Below are 16,521 nucleotides of genomic sequence, written 5' to 3' on the forward strand. Positions count from 1 at the left end.
AAACAGGTGATTAGAAAGTCAAATTTAGGAAGAATAAAACAATATGTATTCTAATGGAAGAAAGTTAGAAATGTGAAGTGGACTGTGACTCTTCCGGCTCAATTGTTTAATATGCCTGATGAGCAAATTCTCAAGTTTCCGAGCATCTGACCTCTTCCTAAATGGAAAGCAAAGCTTCTCAGAGCTCATCAGAAATCAGCATTGTGGTTGTCACCAAAAACTGCAGGAGCCAAGACTCGCGACCTTTGATCATCATCTATGTATGCTTATTTGAAGACATATTAAAGTATGTATTGAGTCAAACTCTATCAGAAACTCAAGAAAATACCACCAAATGGAAAAGACATTTAATTCAAAAATCACACGTCCACTCATTTCATAGGGATTGTCACATAAACCAACCAAATGTAAGAAAGCCAAGTTTCAGAGGCCTTTGAACAGAAATTGTATTTTCTTTATAGATGTATTTTGTGACACAAAAGCACATTTTTTAAAAGCCTGAACATGGCAACAGGACTACTAACAGGGACAAAGGTCTATTCTAGTCACAGATTACTTTCTAATTACAGCATTGGATTCTATGCACCAGTCAATAGTCAATACTGAAGTTTAGAACAGTGCGTTATTTTAAAAGAAAAGATTAAAGTGCCATTTAATAAGTACTTTATTGATATTATATCACACAGCACTTTACAGTATACTCAAAGGTAGTCTAAATTATGATTAAACATGCAAATATTTTCTTTTCCAAAATGTGGACAAAATGTCTTTTAGAGTGCTTCTGAACACTAGCCTTAGCTACTAAGCATTCATGGGTTTGACCTTTTTTGCAACATGACTTTAAATAAGTTAACAAAGAATGTAGCTGTAGATAATCATTTGATAAGTATGAACAGTTTTTAAATGGCACTGAATTTACATTTTTGATCATTTTAATAGGCCATCAACAGCCTCTCTTCTGTCTCTAATTCTCAACCTCCAAGTCTTAAAGGCTGTAAAGGCTCAGCAAGTGCCAGCTCATGTGGGTCTCTATGAGTGTCTGTGTCTTCATAGATGTAAATATGTGCTGTATATACACACACACACAAATATACTTTAGAATCAACAGATGTGCATTGTCAGATACAAGGCTGATTCTGGCATAACCAAGAAACTGGATCTGGATAACCAAGAAAGCTGCTTTTAGGTGTCTGGATAACTTTGTAGAAATGGTTGATGTACAACAGTATAGGATGTCTTAGCCTCTCCAGGACTGCTCCAGGTAACTAACATTTTGTTTATCAATACTCTGGTTCTGACTATACTAAAGCGAACTTTGACATGTACGTGTCACGTCATGTCATACCCACACAAGGGTCTGGGCCTGTGCTAAGCCTTTGTTCTCTAAAGCATTCCACCTTGAGAGAAGTTTTGTAATGTCCGGCACAACTTTTGTAAAAATATTAGCTGTGAAATTTTTCTGTGATTGGTTTTTTTTTTCTCTCCTCAGTAAGCACAATATTTATCCTTCTAAAAAAGTATCCAAAGCTCCTTAGGATAGTTCACCTTCCTCTTTCTCTCTGGTCCTGGTGTTACTTTGCATCCAGCACTTTTTCCTCCCAAGAATACAGGTGCTTCCACTGGAAGACCACATTTCAGCAAGGACTGACTCTGAATAACACCTGGATTCTCTCTATGGCCTTTCCCTCCACTTTGGGAAGCTCTTTAGTTAGACAGGTACTGTAGGCGGCAGGAGAAAAAAGTTAATTATTACTTGTTGGAGTCTTGTCTCAGGCATGCTGTGGGGCTGGGCAAGATTTGCCGCTCTGCTGCTGTTGTCATTTTGATGCTACAATTACAGAGCGGTGGTTCAGCACCCAGCCGATCAGTGTGGCTGCCAAACACATTTGAGCATGACAAGATAAATTTTTTAGACACCAGCACAGGGTGGGTGAGAGGACATCCTGCTGACTTTATAAAGGGATGTGGGGCAGGATTGTCGAGGTAAGTGATGATTGTCAAGTTTGCCAGAGATGACAGATAACTCCCTTGGCAGAACACCTAGGTCATTCCTCTTAAAGTCAGGTAGCTAACAGGCTGTTTGGTTTCTGCAGTGCTGGCTACCTACTTGGGGAATATGGTTGATCACAAAACATTCAGTACTTGGGCAAATTCTGGGAGCGCCATGTCCACAAAACTCAGTTGTCCAGACTTGCTTTTGGGAGCAGAAGCCAGAGGATGACAGGTGCCAACAGACAGGCAGGGATCAGGTTATCTTTGGCTTCTTCTTTCTGTCTTCCTCCCCCTCATCTGTGAATGCTTTTGGAGCCTCTGTAGTCAAGACAGAGCTTTTAGTGAGACAGCAGTTGCCATTCTCAGGCAATAGAAACTCAGGGGATAGAAGGCCCTCCCTTTGGGCCGCAGGTATGGCACACCCAACTCTGTAGCTCTGGGCAAGTGCCTTGGAATGCCCTTGTCACTAGTATGGCTTTGTCCTGCTAATGCCAGTCTGTCAATACTTGATTGTTCATTCTCTTTGCCTCTCTGTCCAAAAAGCACTTGGCGAAAGGAAATGAACTGATGTTCAAAAAGAGTTTGGTCTGACGTAAGAAAACACATATTGGCCGTAGAAATACTTTGGACATTAAGCGAAAGACTGGCTCCAATTCTAGGACACCAAGGCAGGCCACACTGCACAGGGTCCATCTCTATATACGATTATTTTGAAAAACAGGAGAGATCTTCTGTCTTGAGCAAGTCAGGGTTTTACTTGCCTGGGGGCAGGGATTTGAAACCAGCTATCTTCTCCTGGCACGGCATTCTTTTTTTTTTTTTTTTTTTTTTGAGACGGAGTCTGGCTCTGTCGCCCAGGGTGGAGTGCAGTGGCCGGATCTCAGCTCACTGCAAGCTCCGCCTCCCAGGTTTACGCCATTCTCCTGCCTCAGCCTCCCGAGTAGCTGGGACTACAGGCGCCGCCACCACGCCCGGCTAGTTTTTTGTATTTTTTAGTAGAGACGGGGTTTCACCGTGTTAGCCAGGATGGTCTTTAACTATGACATTTTGTTAGTAACCTGAAGGGAGAGTGAGAGGCTGCCCTTAATACCCCTAAAAGATTCAGGCTATGGCTAAGTGATTCCTGGGTCTTACAAAGCAAACTGGAGGCTACTGGGGAAGCTCAGGGATCCTGGGCCATGGTCTTCCACTCTGATAACCAATTCATTCTCTTCATCTGCCAACCAATTCATTCTCCGCATCTGGCCTAAAGTTTCCTGTTCACACAGAGTCAGAGGTAGGGGGCATGGATAGGGGAGAGAGTAAAATCTTTTAGTCTTCAAGTTCCTTCCTACTCATTGGCTCATATTCTGAAGTTTATCCAGTTTTGTAGCTAATAGGAAGGAGGGGAGCCTGGCTGCGCAAAGGGAAACACAGCAGCCATCTGTCAAGGGCACCACACAGACACAGGGAAGCTGGAGAGGGGTTACCTAAAAGATCCCATTGGCAGCCATCTGTCATGGACACTACACAGTCACAGGGAAGCTGGGGAGGGGGTACCTAAGAGATCCCATTGGCAGCAACTCATGGGCACTGCACAGACACATGGAAGCTGGAGAGGGGGTTACCTAAAAGATCCCATTGGCAGCAGCTCTGTTTCTCCTGGTTTCAAATCAGAGCCAACTCAGGAGGGAGGGACATGATTCCAAGCAGTGAAGCTGGGGCCATGTGTCTACAGGGATGCTTTGTGAGGCACTCCCAAAGCAAGGACCTTGGCCTTCTGTTCCTCCACATGAGCTCCAGGTAAGTTTATGATGGGACAGATTACAACTTCAGACATCAAATGTGGTCGGCCATGGTGGCTCACACCTGGAATCCCAGCACTTTGGGGAACAGAGGCGGACAGACTACTTGAGGTCAGGACTTCGAGATCAGCCTGGCCAACAGGGCAAAACCCCGTCTCTACTAAAAATACAAAAAACTAGCTGGGTGTGATGGCTCATGCCTGTAGTCCCAGCTTCTTGGGAGGCTGAGGCAGGAGAATCACTTGAACCTGGGAGGTTGAGGTTGCAGTGAGCCAAGATTGCGCCACTGCACTCCAGCCTGGGTCACAGAGCGAGACTCGCCTCAAAAATCAAACAAACAAACAAACAAAAACACAAATAAAAAACCCCATTGTATGTGTTAAAAGCATGATATTGGTCTCTCTTTGGGAAACACAATAGTAGGTGAATGCACATCCCCTGAGGCCCCCATTTCCCAAGGTCTTCTTGTCCTCAAGTCCACAGATGTAACCTATTAGTACACTCCCTTTCTTCTTGAGTTTTCTCCAATGGCTTTCTCGAGTTCTATCTTGGTCCTGTCCATTCTTAATTCTTATTCCCTGATTCGATGGTAGTGTCTAGCTTGCTCTTGGGTGAGTTCCTGGAAAAGAGTCATATAATCCTTGAGCTGATAAATTAAGTAGTGAATTGCCATGACAAACCCCTGTTAACTTTAAAACCACCTGTAAAGCTATGATGGCACAATCTACATCCCTCCTGGAGTCTTCCTCTTCCTTTGGGATCATAGGGAATTGGAGGTGAAAGGGAAGAGTTTAAAAATGTTTAGGAAAAAGGAAAGCAGCAACACATTGAAAACTGAACATTCTAAGAAGCTCGTTTTTTAAGAACTTACAGATGCACACAAAATTTGAAAACTAGCTTGTCCACATTTCTGAAGTCTCAGAAGATGTGGAGAAAAAGAAGCAAAGAACACAGCAATTGACTCATCTCTTTCTGTCCTGATATCTTGGGGGTACCAAGAAATACACCTGAGAAGAAAGACAAAAAATCAAATGCCTGACCCCACTTATTTAAATCCTGAGCTTCATCTTACTACTAAGTAGGCATTCTTTGAAAAACTCATTGCCTGGAGATGCTCTTCCCATCTCCAAATCCAAAGCCCAAGGGATGCTCAGAAACACATAAAGACTGAACACCACTGATGTATCATGCCCACTAACGGGACAGCAGAGAGCAAGGCCATAGGAATGTCTTCTCTTTCCTTCAGGCCGAAGCGGGGACAGTGACCTTGACTCTCTTCAGCTTTGCCGCCCCTCTCTCCCTCCTAAACATACTTCTTCAGCAACTGAAGACTAAGCGTGTGAGCAACTAGCTTAAAGAATATCAAATATAAAACTTTGCCATATAGTATTTCAAATCATTCTATTTACAAGTTTATCTTTTCAAAAAAAAAGTAAAAGATACAGTAATTCCACACAATTCAAGTTTTTCTTTTCTTCTTTGACATTCCCTAACAAGGAATTCCAGAAACAGGAAACACTCTGAAGCAACGCTGCCATCCAAGGGGCTCCTGGGGAGCCTGACCATCCATCGGTTTGTAGTTTGTCTAGAGTCACCCTTGCAATGACATTCACATGTGGAAGATATGGATGACTCTGTTGTTTGAAGGCCAAGTGAATTTGAAATGTCCAGGCAGAACTTCCCCATCGAAGGCAGTCTTCCACAAGATCCAGCCTCTTTTCACCAGCAAATTCCCTTTTTCAGAGGGTACCCATCCCACCCTCCAACCTTGGGTTTTTTTCTGAATCACAATGGCCTATATTAGTCTCATGCCTCAAAAGACTGAGAAATAATTCCCTTTTTCGGAGTGGCAGTGAATATAGATGTCCTTTTAAAATAGGCCATACGGTTAGCCTAGGAATTAACCTTGAAAACCACCACAGCACCAGTGTTCAGCAGCCCAGAGCAGGGCAAGGGGGCTGGCCAGTGGTGGGTTAGAGGCAGGCAAGGGTGGGAGCAGGGATGGGTGAACAGGAAGACATGGGGAAACCAGCCAGATGGTGTCACCCATTGGGAGGCAGCATCTTACCCTTTAAAAAACAAACATCAGTTGCATGGAGGAACAGAAATATTAAGACTATGTAATTTAATCTCAAGAGATTACTAAGGTGTGCTCCAAATATATCCCGATGCTGCTGAAATTCATCAGAAGGGGAACAGTTCTCAGCTACTATCCCGTCTGCCTCAAGTAGACCACCCTAATTCCTTGATCCTGTGCTTCAAGTTGTTAGAAAACCATTCAATAAAAGTATACCAAAAAGGGGAGAGAAAAAATGTGTCATGCAAAGAGGATGTGTTATTTTATTTTTTTTGGTTTGGTTTTAGAGTAGGTTGGGTTGCCGTGGTTACTAGGCGATGGATGGCAGCCCTTGGTGGCAGAGAGGTTCCTAGCCGGGGAGGGAGAAACGCAGGGTGTGTGTGTTCCCATGCATGAGAAGACTGGACTATATCTCACTGATGATGGGCCAACGGCTGCTTTAGAGATGGTGAGAGATTGGATCTTATATAAACAGTGCTTTAACCCTCTTCATCCTGCATGCAAACAGACTCAGCTGCCTGTAGCACTTTAAGTCTCAAGTACTGAGAGGTGGGGTAGAGAGAGTGCCTACTGTAAACAAAAGCAATGGATCCAGCCTGGATCTCAGCGCCAATTTCTTCACCCAGCCCCAGCAGACTTAGCTACGCAGTGTGCTCTCGGGGACTACTTCTATCTGACTTCCTCTTTGTGAAGGTTGGGCGTTCGGACTGTTGAAACAAAATGAGTGCCCCCTATTTAGGGTACTCAGGAGAAAACGGCTTTGCAAGTCTTCCTCTTAGTTATCAAAAGCAAATGGTCTCCTCTGCTGATTGACTTCTTTTCTTGCAGTATTGACGAGTGTTGGCTGAGATGATCATGGAGATGAGTGACACCAGAGCTCACAGAAACATTCATGTTGACAGGTAGCAACAGAGTCAGTCACGCTGCATTTCTCAGTGGCAAAGAGAAATGGCCTACGACACTGGAATCAGCAGTTGTCATGGATACCATGTAAAGCTCAGCAGTTCTGCTGGGGCCCACGGTTAGAGGAACTCCACGTAATTCTCAGGGATGAGGCCAGTCTTTCCGTTCAGAGTCCCCTCCAACCAGCCAGGCTCCTGAGATGGGTGAACTGTACAGGAAGGGGAGAGAAAGCGAGAATAGATGGTGTTACAGATAGAGAAGGCGGCAGATGTGTGTGTGTGTGGGGGGTGGGTGTGTGTGTGTGTGTGTGTGTGAAGGAAGCTTGAACAATGAGTACAATCACTTATTAAGTTACATCATTCTAGAAGTTTAGAGGTTCTGAACCTTTTGTGAGATATAAGCCTTTTGATGAAAGCTGTCCTGAAAACTTTCTTCACAATGAAAAAGGAAACAGTCACAGACATTCAAAATTTTGCATACAATTTTAGGGATTTCATAGATTTTCTGAAGCTTCTGGTTTAAACTACAAAGAAGTGACAGATTCCTACTATGTAGGTTAGAGGGCAACAATTGACCTGGTCCATCCATACATGTATGTATCCTTCCTTTCTTCCTTCCTTTTCTTCCTTTCCTTCCTTCCTTCCTCCCACGTACTCACCCACCCGCCTGCCCAGTATCAACTATGTACTCAGTGCAGTACTCAAAGAAGACTAAGAACTAGTCTCTAAAGATATCCAGCATCTAGAGGCTGGGCCTGGTGGTTCACGCCTGTAATCCCAGCACCTTGGGAGGCTGAGGCAGGTGGATTGCTTCAGCCCAGGAGTTTGAGAACAGCCTGGGCAACATGGCAAAACTTCACCTCTACAAAATATACAAAAACTAGCCATGTTTGATGGAGCGTGTCTGTAGTCCCAGCTACTTGGAGGAGGGGGAGTGCCGAAGTGGGAGGATTGCTTGGGCTCAGCAGGTCGAGGCTGCACTGAGCCATGATTGCACCACTGCACTCCAGCCTGGGCAACAGAGCAAGACCCTGTCTCAATCAATCCAGCTTCTCATCATCATCTTACTTTCCTTCAAATCCTTACCCCCTGCTTCTAATTTCCTTGCAAATTTTCTGGGTTTTTTTTTTTTTTTTTTTTTTGGTGGTTGTCATTTTGAATAGCCTTTGAATAGCCATTTCTCTGTTTCACTCACACTCTTTCTTAGTTTTCTTTCCTGTTCTCTAGATTTCCCCCTCCTCTGTATACCAGCTTAAAAATTCTTCTCTTCCTCCCTCTATTGCCCTTTGATTTTTCAGTATCCAAAGAATGTATATCTACTTTTGTGACATCATGATCCATCTCCATGGAAACCATTGTGATGTTATAAAGATTATCTAAAATCCAGCTGAGTCTGCAAAGTAGTCAATAGCAGGAAGGAAGAGAGAAGGAATCATGGGACTAAGAGGTGGGGGATGTTCATGCTTGTCAACTGAAGATATACAGATCACTCTGCAGTGAGGCAGGGCATTTACTCTTAATGTGTTAGGAAAGCTCCAATTTTCCAAGATTATTTGGAGAGAATAGATTTTCCCCTATTCCCTTCCTGGGCTAATTAAATGACTTCCTGAGCTTGTTTTAGAAAAGCATTTCCGATCCGACACTGCTACAGAATTCTAGTTTCAGTTTGTAGGGAAAGACGCAAGAACAGAAACCAAAGGAGGCAAATGGGAGACAGCAAAAGAATCTTCCAGAAGATCAGTGCCAGTCAACTTTGGGTACACCTTGAGTGCCTCTTTAGGAAAAGACAAGGTTAAACATCTATTCGTTGGCCTCCAAAGTTGGCCAATTTCAGATCACTAAGCCTCAGGAATAAACAGCAAGGATACTTTGGGTTCATGACAACCCACACAAGACAGAGTCTGGGAGAGAAGTGCCTTGGAAGAAGATACAAATTAAAAGCAACCTGGCCTCTCCAATTACCAAAGGTCTTCCATGCCACTCTTAAAGAACACCCAAATACCCCTGCCCTCTGCCCATCCATCCAACCAAAGCTTCCAAGATCACTTCAGTTTCTGCACTTCATACTGGTGACAAGCCCCTCTTCCCTTTAGTGGGTTCTTGCAAATATGTAAGGAGCTGGTGTGGATAAAGCACTCGGCACAGAGCCAGGCACAGAGCAAATGCTCAGTACAGGCTAGTCAGTAGGAGATCCTGGATCGGGACTGCTCAGCAAGACCCCCTCCTAGTAAGACCTAATAAAACCAGACAGCCCTTACCACCCACCTGAGCTTCAGGAAAAATCAAATGTTTAGAATAAAAATAACAAATCAAACCCATTCTCCAAAATAAAAACCTAGAAAGAATAAAGCAACCAAACTGACAAAACAAAAACAAAAGCCAGGCCCTCCTGCTTTACAGCAAAGCTCCAAGTTGAGTTGTTACTCTACCAGATGCACTGAGTCCATCTCCTTCAGATCTTTCTCCTTTTCCTGGGCAGCTGTTCAACCACAGCACAGGTACTGGGGTGAAAACATTTACAATGCAATTTGGGGGCTAAAGGAAGAATTAGAGGGGACAAGACAGGCCCTCCAAACTGGAGGCCAAAAGGTAGGTCACAGGGGATGGCAGGAGATAACACAGCCTTTGGGTCGGACTGCTGACTCACTGAGCCTTCAAGCCAGGGTTTACTAAAGCATATGCCAGACCATGTGCTTCAGAACCCTCAGGATGCTTATTCAAACCGCACATTCCTGGGACCCATGGCAAATCAATTAAAGCAGAATCTCTGGGAAGGGGATGCAGGAACCTGTATTTTCACTAGTTCACAGGAAGTTAGGAGCTATAACTTTTCTGTGCCCAAATGCCTCCGAGTTAAAATGCAAACTGTCATTTACTAACGGAGGAGGGAGGCAGCACCAGTGCCCCCTTTCTTTCTGCTGTCTTCTGTTTCCACGTTAAGGCTTACCTGAAGCCCCACTTCCTTTGTAAATATTACCATGGAATCCCTTCTACCCGCACCCTCCTCTTCCAGACTCCTAAAATGCTCATAGTACATCCCACATAGTATGCACGCATCCTATTAATATGCTGTTCAAATGTGCTAAGCTTTGCTTCTCTATCTAGTTTTTCAGTGCGTTTTGGTTTGGATTATAGCACTTCCTGGCTCAACAACCTTCAGTAATTCCCTTCTGCCTCATGAATTATGATGATACAAGCTAACACTTAGATATGTTATGAAGCTGCCATGTGCTTGGAGTTTTAGACATATTGATTCATTTGATTCTCAGGATCCTAGCTTATATTATTATTATCCATATTTTGCAGATGAGAAAATTAAGGCTCAGAGAGGTAAAATAATTTGTGCACAGTCACAATACTAGAACCAAAATTTAAACTCAGCTCGTTTGATTCCAGAGACCAACCCCCTTCCCACTATATCAGGCCTCTATTTAACCAGAGAGTGTGAGCCATGCTGATAAGGAAGATAACATGTTGAGCACATGCCAGGTGGCAGACCTTTTGCGAATACACGCTTCACACCTGCATTTCCTCCTTTCATCTTCAGAATGACTATGGAGTTGGTTCTGCTATTATCCTCACTTTACTGATGAAACACTGTGGCTGAGAAAAGTTAAGCATCTTGGCCAAAACTAAATATTAATAGCTGGTAGTCGATGAAAATGAATCAGAGCCCAGGCCATCTGATCCCAGAGTCTGTCATCTTAACTACTACTGCTGTTGCCTAGCCCAATGCTCTGAACATCAAAGATGCTAAGCGCTTGTTGGGCTGAATGGCGCCAATGTGCAACACTGAACTGCACCAGTGTCCAAGATGCTACAAACACAAAAGGTGTTGCCGCAAGCTGCCTGAGGGGCTCTTCAGCCCAGCAAGCATATAACAAATACAAGCTTCTGGGGACACAGGTGTGCTTCCTGCCAACCACTTTCTCTCAGCTCTACCCCTGTGTACACCATACACCCCTGCGCATACAACTCATGCCTTCTGCCCTCCTTCGCTCACCATGGACAGGGAGCAAGTGTGCGACTAAGGTCTCTAATGGCTGACTGTTCCCAAAAGAAGTCTTAACTAAAAGAGGTGCAGACCCCTGGGTAATTAAAGTACATTCACTCATTTAAATATGTTTACTGAACACCTACCACATGCTAGACAGCATGCTAGGTCCTTGCACATAGCACAGAACAAGCAGACAAGATTTTGCTCGGCGGGACAATCAAGCAATAAGCAAGCACATAATTTTAGGGAGTGGTGAAAGGAGAAAGACTAGAGCAGTGGGTAGTGCAAGCGCAGCGGCCCTGCAATGGGAAAAGGCTGGGAGGGATTTTAGAACACTGGTGGGCCTCTATTTCCTAAAGAGCCTCACGGTCAGTGTGTCTCTCTCCTTAACTCTGCCATTAGTGCCACAGATAACACGCAGACACAAAGGCATGAGTGTCTGTGTTCCAGTCAAGCTTTATTTACAAAAACAAGTGGCCGGTTGGATTTGACTGGCAGGTCATAGTTTGCTGCTCTTACCTGAGAACATAAAGGCCTGCGAAGCTGCAGGATGTCAAGTGAGGGTGAGAGGAGGTCAGAGGGGTAGGAACTGGGCCCTGGGGGGCCTTGTAAGTCATTCTCAGAGCAGTGGGAGGCCACTGATAGATTTTAAGCAGGAAATAACATGATGTGATTTTCATTTTCAAAGATGACTCTTGCTGCTATGTGAAGAAGGGGTTATGGGAGCAAGAGTGGAAGCCAGCAACAAGATGTGTCAGGCGGCCAGTGGAAGCGCCCAGGTGAGAGGTGGAGGTGGCCTGGGCTTGGGCGTGGCAGCGAAGATGGCTGGAGAAGCTGAAGGAGATCCCTGAGTGCTCTCCTGTTAGCCTATTTCCTAGGCAGCTTGGGGGCTCCCCCGTGAGGATGTTCTCCATCAGCAAAGGAAACTTGGGACAGGCCTGCTGTGTAGTTGTGCTGTGTCAGGTACCATGGGAATGAATGGATCCATCTCCTCTCAGATCTTGTTAAAAGTATCCCTAGAACCCAATTTTAGTGACTGCCATGTGCATTTTCCAGGTATCACAAATCATGTTGCTTCAAGATGACTAACGTTCCTGAGAATATGAGCTATTTCTCTTTCCAGTTACTGTCTGAGGTGCTCTTGTTAAAATGGACAGTTTCCCAGTAGATTGGCCAGAGCTGACACTGGAATTATTTCTAGGTATTGCACATCCATTTCCCACTGCACAAAGTCCATGAGCTGACAGCAGCAGCCACTCCAGAGTCACAGTAGGGGCCCTTGGAATCCAAAGGCTTTGAGATTAATCATTATGAAACAACAGACTTTCCCTCCACGGGCCCCTCCCTTTTCCTCTTCCTTATTCATTCTTCTTAAGCCTGACACACACACAAAGACACACACACACACACAAACACACACACGTGCACTTTCTTCTGATTGGTTTGATGATTTAATCTGACAGCTACACAGCATACAAATTAAATAGCCTTTACCTAATATCCCCAGTGGTAAACTCACAAGAAATGGAACAAGGAAAAAGACCCCCCCACCCCCCGCCAGGCAGAATAACAGTGTTCTGTAATGCCTCATTTTCTCTGGTAGAGGTGACAGGGTGGGGAGGAAGAGGGTCTACGTAAGCATTTTCCTCTGGAAAGAAGACCTAATAACATATTTTCAGTTAACCCAACTGAGAAGGTGTACTAACATTTCGTCAGGTCCATTTTCTACTGCAACTCAGTCAACACTGAGAGGTGTTTTCTTTCAGGTTTAATTTGGCCTTTTGCTCCTCAGGGAATTTGAAAGGTCACTGGCAAGGCTGGTTAAAAACAAACCAGTGTCAGCAAACTCTGCCATGACTCCTACAGCTCACAGGAAGGCTTGGGTAAGTCCTCTTACTCATTCAACCAAACTTCCCTCTTGCTCTCATCTATCAATACCCATAGGATTTCTGATGATTACCACGCTGTAGGCGGGAGCACTTACAGAATTGTTAGGTGGCAGGTGGTGGGTTGGATTTGACCGGCAGGTCATAGTTTGCTGACCTTACTTGAGAACATGAAGAAGGTCTATGACGCTGTAGTATGTCAAGTGAGGGCGAGAGGTCAGAGGGGCAGGGACTGGGCCCCGGAGGGCCTTGTAAGTAATTCTCAGAGCAATGGGGGGCCACTGAAGGGCTTTAATGTCATTTCCATTTTTCAAAGATCACCCTCGTTGCTCGGTAAAGAGGAGGTCATGGCAGCAAGAGCAGAAGTGAAAAGATGTGTCGGGCGGCCAGTGGAAGCGCCCAGGTGAGAGGTGGAGGCACCCGGGGCTTCGGTGTGGCAGTGAAGATGGCTGTGGATGCTGAAGGACACTCTGCTGGGGAAAAAAGGGACTTGGCAGTTAACAATCACCCAGGCTTCTCTTCTCTTCTTTTTTTTCCCCCTTTATGCTTAACTGTTTAAGCTACTGCAGAAAGACTTAAAAATGAAAGAAGGTAGGAACATAAAATGGTAAAATGGTGCAACTTCTTCGTGAAACAGTTTGGCATTTCCTCAAACACTTAAACACAGAATTCATATGGCCCTGCAGTCCCACTCATAGGTGCATCCCCAAGAGAACTGGAAACCTGCGCCCTCACAAACACCTACACGCATGTTCACAGCAGCATTGTTCAAAGAGCCAAAAAGTGGAAACAACGTGCACATCTACTGAGGAATGAGCTTACATGAACAGTGCTATGTCCATACCATCACACATTAAAAGGAATATGGTTCTGACACGCTACAATGTGGATGAACTTGAACATTATGCAAACTGAAGAATCCAGTTTCAAAGATCACATACTGTATAATTCCATTTGTATGAAATGTCCAGAGCAGGCAAATAGAGAGAGACAAAGTAGAAGAGTGGCTGCCTTGGGCTGGATGGAAATGGGTTGTGGTAAGTGGGGCATGACTGCTAAAAGGTATGGGGTTTCTTTTGGGGGTGATGAAAATATTCTGGAATTATATAGTGGTGATGGTTGCACAACTCTGAATATACTAAAAACCATTGAATTGTACATTTTAAATGGGTAAATTGTAGGTTGTACGGCTATCTTAATAAACCGTTAAAAAATGGAAGAAGGCTGCACTCACCAAAAGGAATCACAAAGAAGAGAGAAGCATATACATAACTTTTGCTAGTTTAAAACAATTCTGCCCCTGAGATCAGGAGTCCTTTGTGTTGTCAGAGGGAATGGCTGATAGGAACATGATGATCTCTTGCCCATGTGAGCAGTGAATTGGGACTTAGAGGACAGCCCTTTAAGCCCTGGATTCACCTGTCAGTGTAGGAATCTCTCAAATCCTGCTCTTCTACAGGCAGAAGCCCCTACCCTGCTGACAAAGCAGGAAGCAGAAGCCCAAGCAATGTAGCCCATTCTGGTTTGTCTTCTGTAAGAGCCGTGTCATGTTACGACAGGGCGAGGACTCCGCCGCCTGGGCCTGTGTGGGGGACACTCACCAGTAAAATGGCTTTGGACAGCCTTCAGCAGCCCCACTGCACCTGCACTGCACCTGCAGTCTGCTGGGGCCTGCAAGCACCAGCTGTGAACAGGAGAGGTGGCTGGGCTGGCTGTTTGTGCACTTTGATTTATAAAGGGCCCAGATGAAAGTTAATGGAGCAAAGGTTTAAGGACAGTGCTTGAGACTTTGAGAGCGATAAAAGGGAATGCAGACCCAGACACCCACATGCAGTTCTGGGGTAATCCCTCCTCCTTCTGCTGACCCAGAAGGCCAAGGGTTGAGTGTGACCTGGGAAACCCCCATGCTCTGTGCCTTGTTCCCCCTTTTGTCTACCTGTACCTGATGGGTATCTCTGCTATGCTGAATGCAGTGGCTGGGCACACACAATGGCAGCCCCTGTGGATGTGAGTACAGTCAAGGGCTGGTCCCCAGGAACCCATCTCTGCTCTGGCCTGGAATGTGTTTACAGATATAGCCAGGACCCCAGAGTCAGGTGCAGCACCCACTGCTCAGACAAAAGTGAGGAAAAATTGTCACTGTGAACTATGAGAGCATCAGGGCCTTTTTCAAAGATGGATACAATGATGATGGTTTTAATAATAAAAATATTAACTTATTGAATGCTTAATACGTGTTGAGTACCATTTTAAACATGTGATGCGTATGATCTCTTAAAGCCACTTTCAGGTCCTAGGCTGGGTCTTTTGCAGGCACAATCTCATTCACGGTGGTAACAACTCAACGCGGAGCTGATTACACTAGTTCACTCTTCACGATGTCTCCGGAAGTCCTGCTGCTGCTCTTTTATTTTGGGAAAAGACACAGAAACCAACACACACACACACACACACACATACACACACACACCTTTTTTTTCTTACCCATTGTATTGAGATTTTCCCTAGGGAGGAGCTTTGAAAATGCCATTTATGTGCTCCTCTTGCCCCCGCCCCCCGCCCATATCTTTGCAAGGGGATGAGAAACTCACCATTATCGAAGACCATGCCTGCTGTGAACGAAAGTTCTGAGTCATGTTCAGCTTTGCAGGCATACAAGGCTTTCGCCTTCCGGAACGGTGTGCTGTGTGAAAACAGGAGTTTATTTAACATTTTTGAAAAAACCCTTAGAAAGCCCCAGATATTTAATCTCCCTTCTTCCCTTTCCCTGTAAACTACCTAGTCCCCTCTCGTGGGAAGTGCCTGGCAAGGCAGCCAGATGGCAAGACATGAGGTGGGAAAGCTGCAAAGGTCACAGGAGAAAAATGAGAAATATTCAGAGAAAAGCCATAAGCTTCAAGAAACTGCACTTCTTGTGGGGTCACCTTGTGCCATGTTAAAACTCTACCTGGGAGTTACAACAGCCAAACAGCGGGAGGGCAGGCTGGGCCCCATTTTTGGAGTGGGAGTGCTTGTGGGAGGGGAGGGAAGCAGGGGCAGGAAAGAAGTTCCAAGCTGCTCTGGGGAACACGCTCCCAACAGACCCTGTTGAAAGCTGGCAATGCTCAGTGAGTCAAAAAGGAGAAATTCCAGCAAAGCCAAGTTTCAGTTCCAGGCCACGGGCGGACATGAGCTCTCCCAGATGTTCCTGATTTCTTACCAGGCTGGGTCTTGCTGGTGAGGCAGGATTCCAGAGCTGGAGCTCTCCAACCCCCAGGGGAGGGAATAGACAAGGTGCATGAGGGCAATTACACATGTGTGTGCACGAGCCCACACGTGCACCTGTATGGGGAGTGTGGAGAGGAGGAAGAAGGGAGAGGGGACATGAGGCGTTTTGTTTGTTTTGTTTTTGCTTTTCTCACGTCCAATAAGTGTTTACAATCACTCTCACTGTGCATCCAAATCACCTGGGGAACATTTAGAAAATGCAGATGCCTGGGTTCTACCCAGATGTGCAGATATTATATAGGCATCTTTTTTTTTTTTTTTTTTTGAGATGGAATCTCACTCTGTTGCCCAGGCTGGAGTGCAGTGACACCATCTCGGCTCACTGTAAGCTCCGCCTCCCGGGTTCACGCCATTCTCTTGCCTCAGCCTCCCGAGTAGTTGGGACTACAGGCGCCCACCACCACGCCCAGGTAATTTTTTGTATTTTTAGTAGACACAGCGTTTCACCATGTTAGCCAGGATGGTCTCAATCTCCTGACCTCGTGATCCACCTGCCTCTGCCTCCCAAAGTGCTGGGATTACAGGCGTGAGCCACCGCACCCAGCTGAGCATCAGTATTTTAAAAAAGCTCTCCAAGTAATTCCAATATGAAATGAGGGTTGAGAGCCACTGTTCT

The 16,521-nt window shown here is 45.3% G+C and overlaps 1 protein-coding gene across 6 annotated transcripts in view; it reads right to left on the minus strand.

Annotated features, from left to right (window-relative positions):
- Positions 1–325: 325 nt before the first annotated feature.
- Positions 326–16,521, minus strand: part of ARHGAP26 (Rho GTPase activating protein 26) — a 460,619-nt gene continuing 444,423 nt past the window's right edge. For 5 of the 6 annotated variants that reach the window (XM_038006566.2, XM_008014813.3, XM_038006568.2 and 2 more), the window contains 2 exons: positions 15,230–15,321; positions 326–6,964 (listed from right to left, as the gene is read on the minus strand). In XM_038006566.2, the coding sequence (XP_037862494.1) occupies positions 6,876–6,964; positions 15,230–15,321 (181 nt within the window). In that variant the 3' untranslated portion in view covers positions 326–6,875. The remainder of the gene's footprint in view (positions 6,965–15,229; positions 15,322–16,521) is intronic. The other variant, XR_012090832.1, reaches the window with a different exon arrangement.

The sequence above is a fragment of the Chlorocebus sabaeus genome, chromosome 23, assembly GCF_047675955.1.
Source record: "Chlorocebus sabaeus isolate Y175 chromosome 23, mChlSab1.0.hap1, whole genome shotgun sequence".
Taxonomy (NCBI): Eukaryota; Metazoa; Chordata; class Mammalia; order Primates; family Cercopithecidae; genus Chlorocebus; species Chlorocebus sabaeus.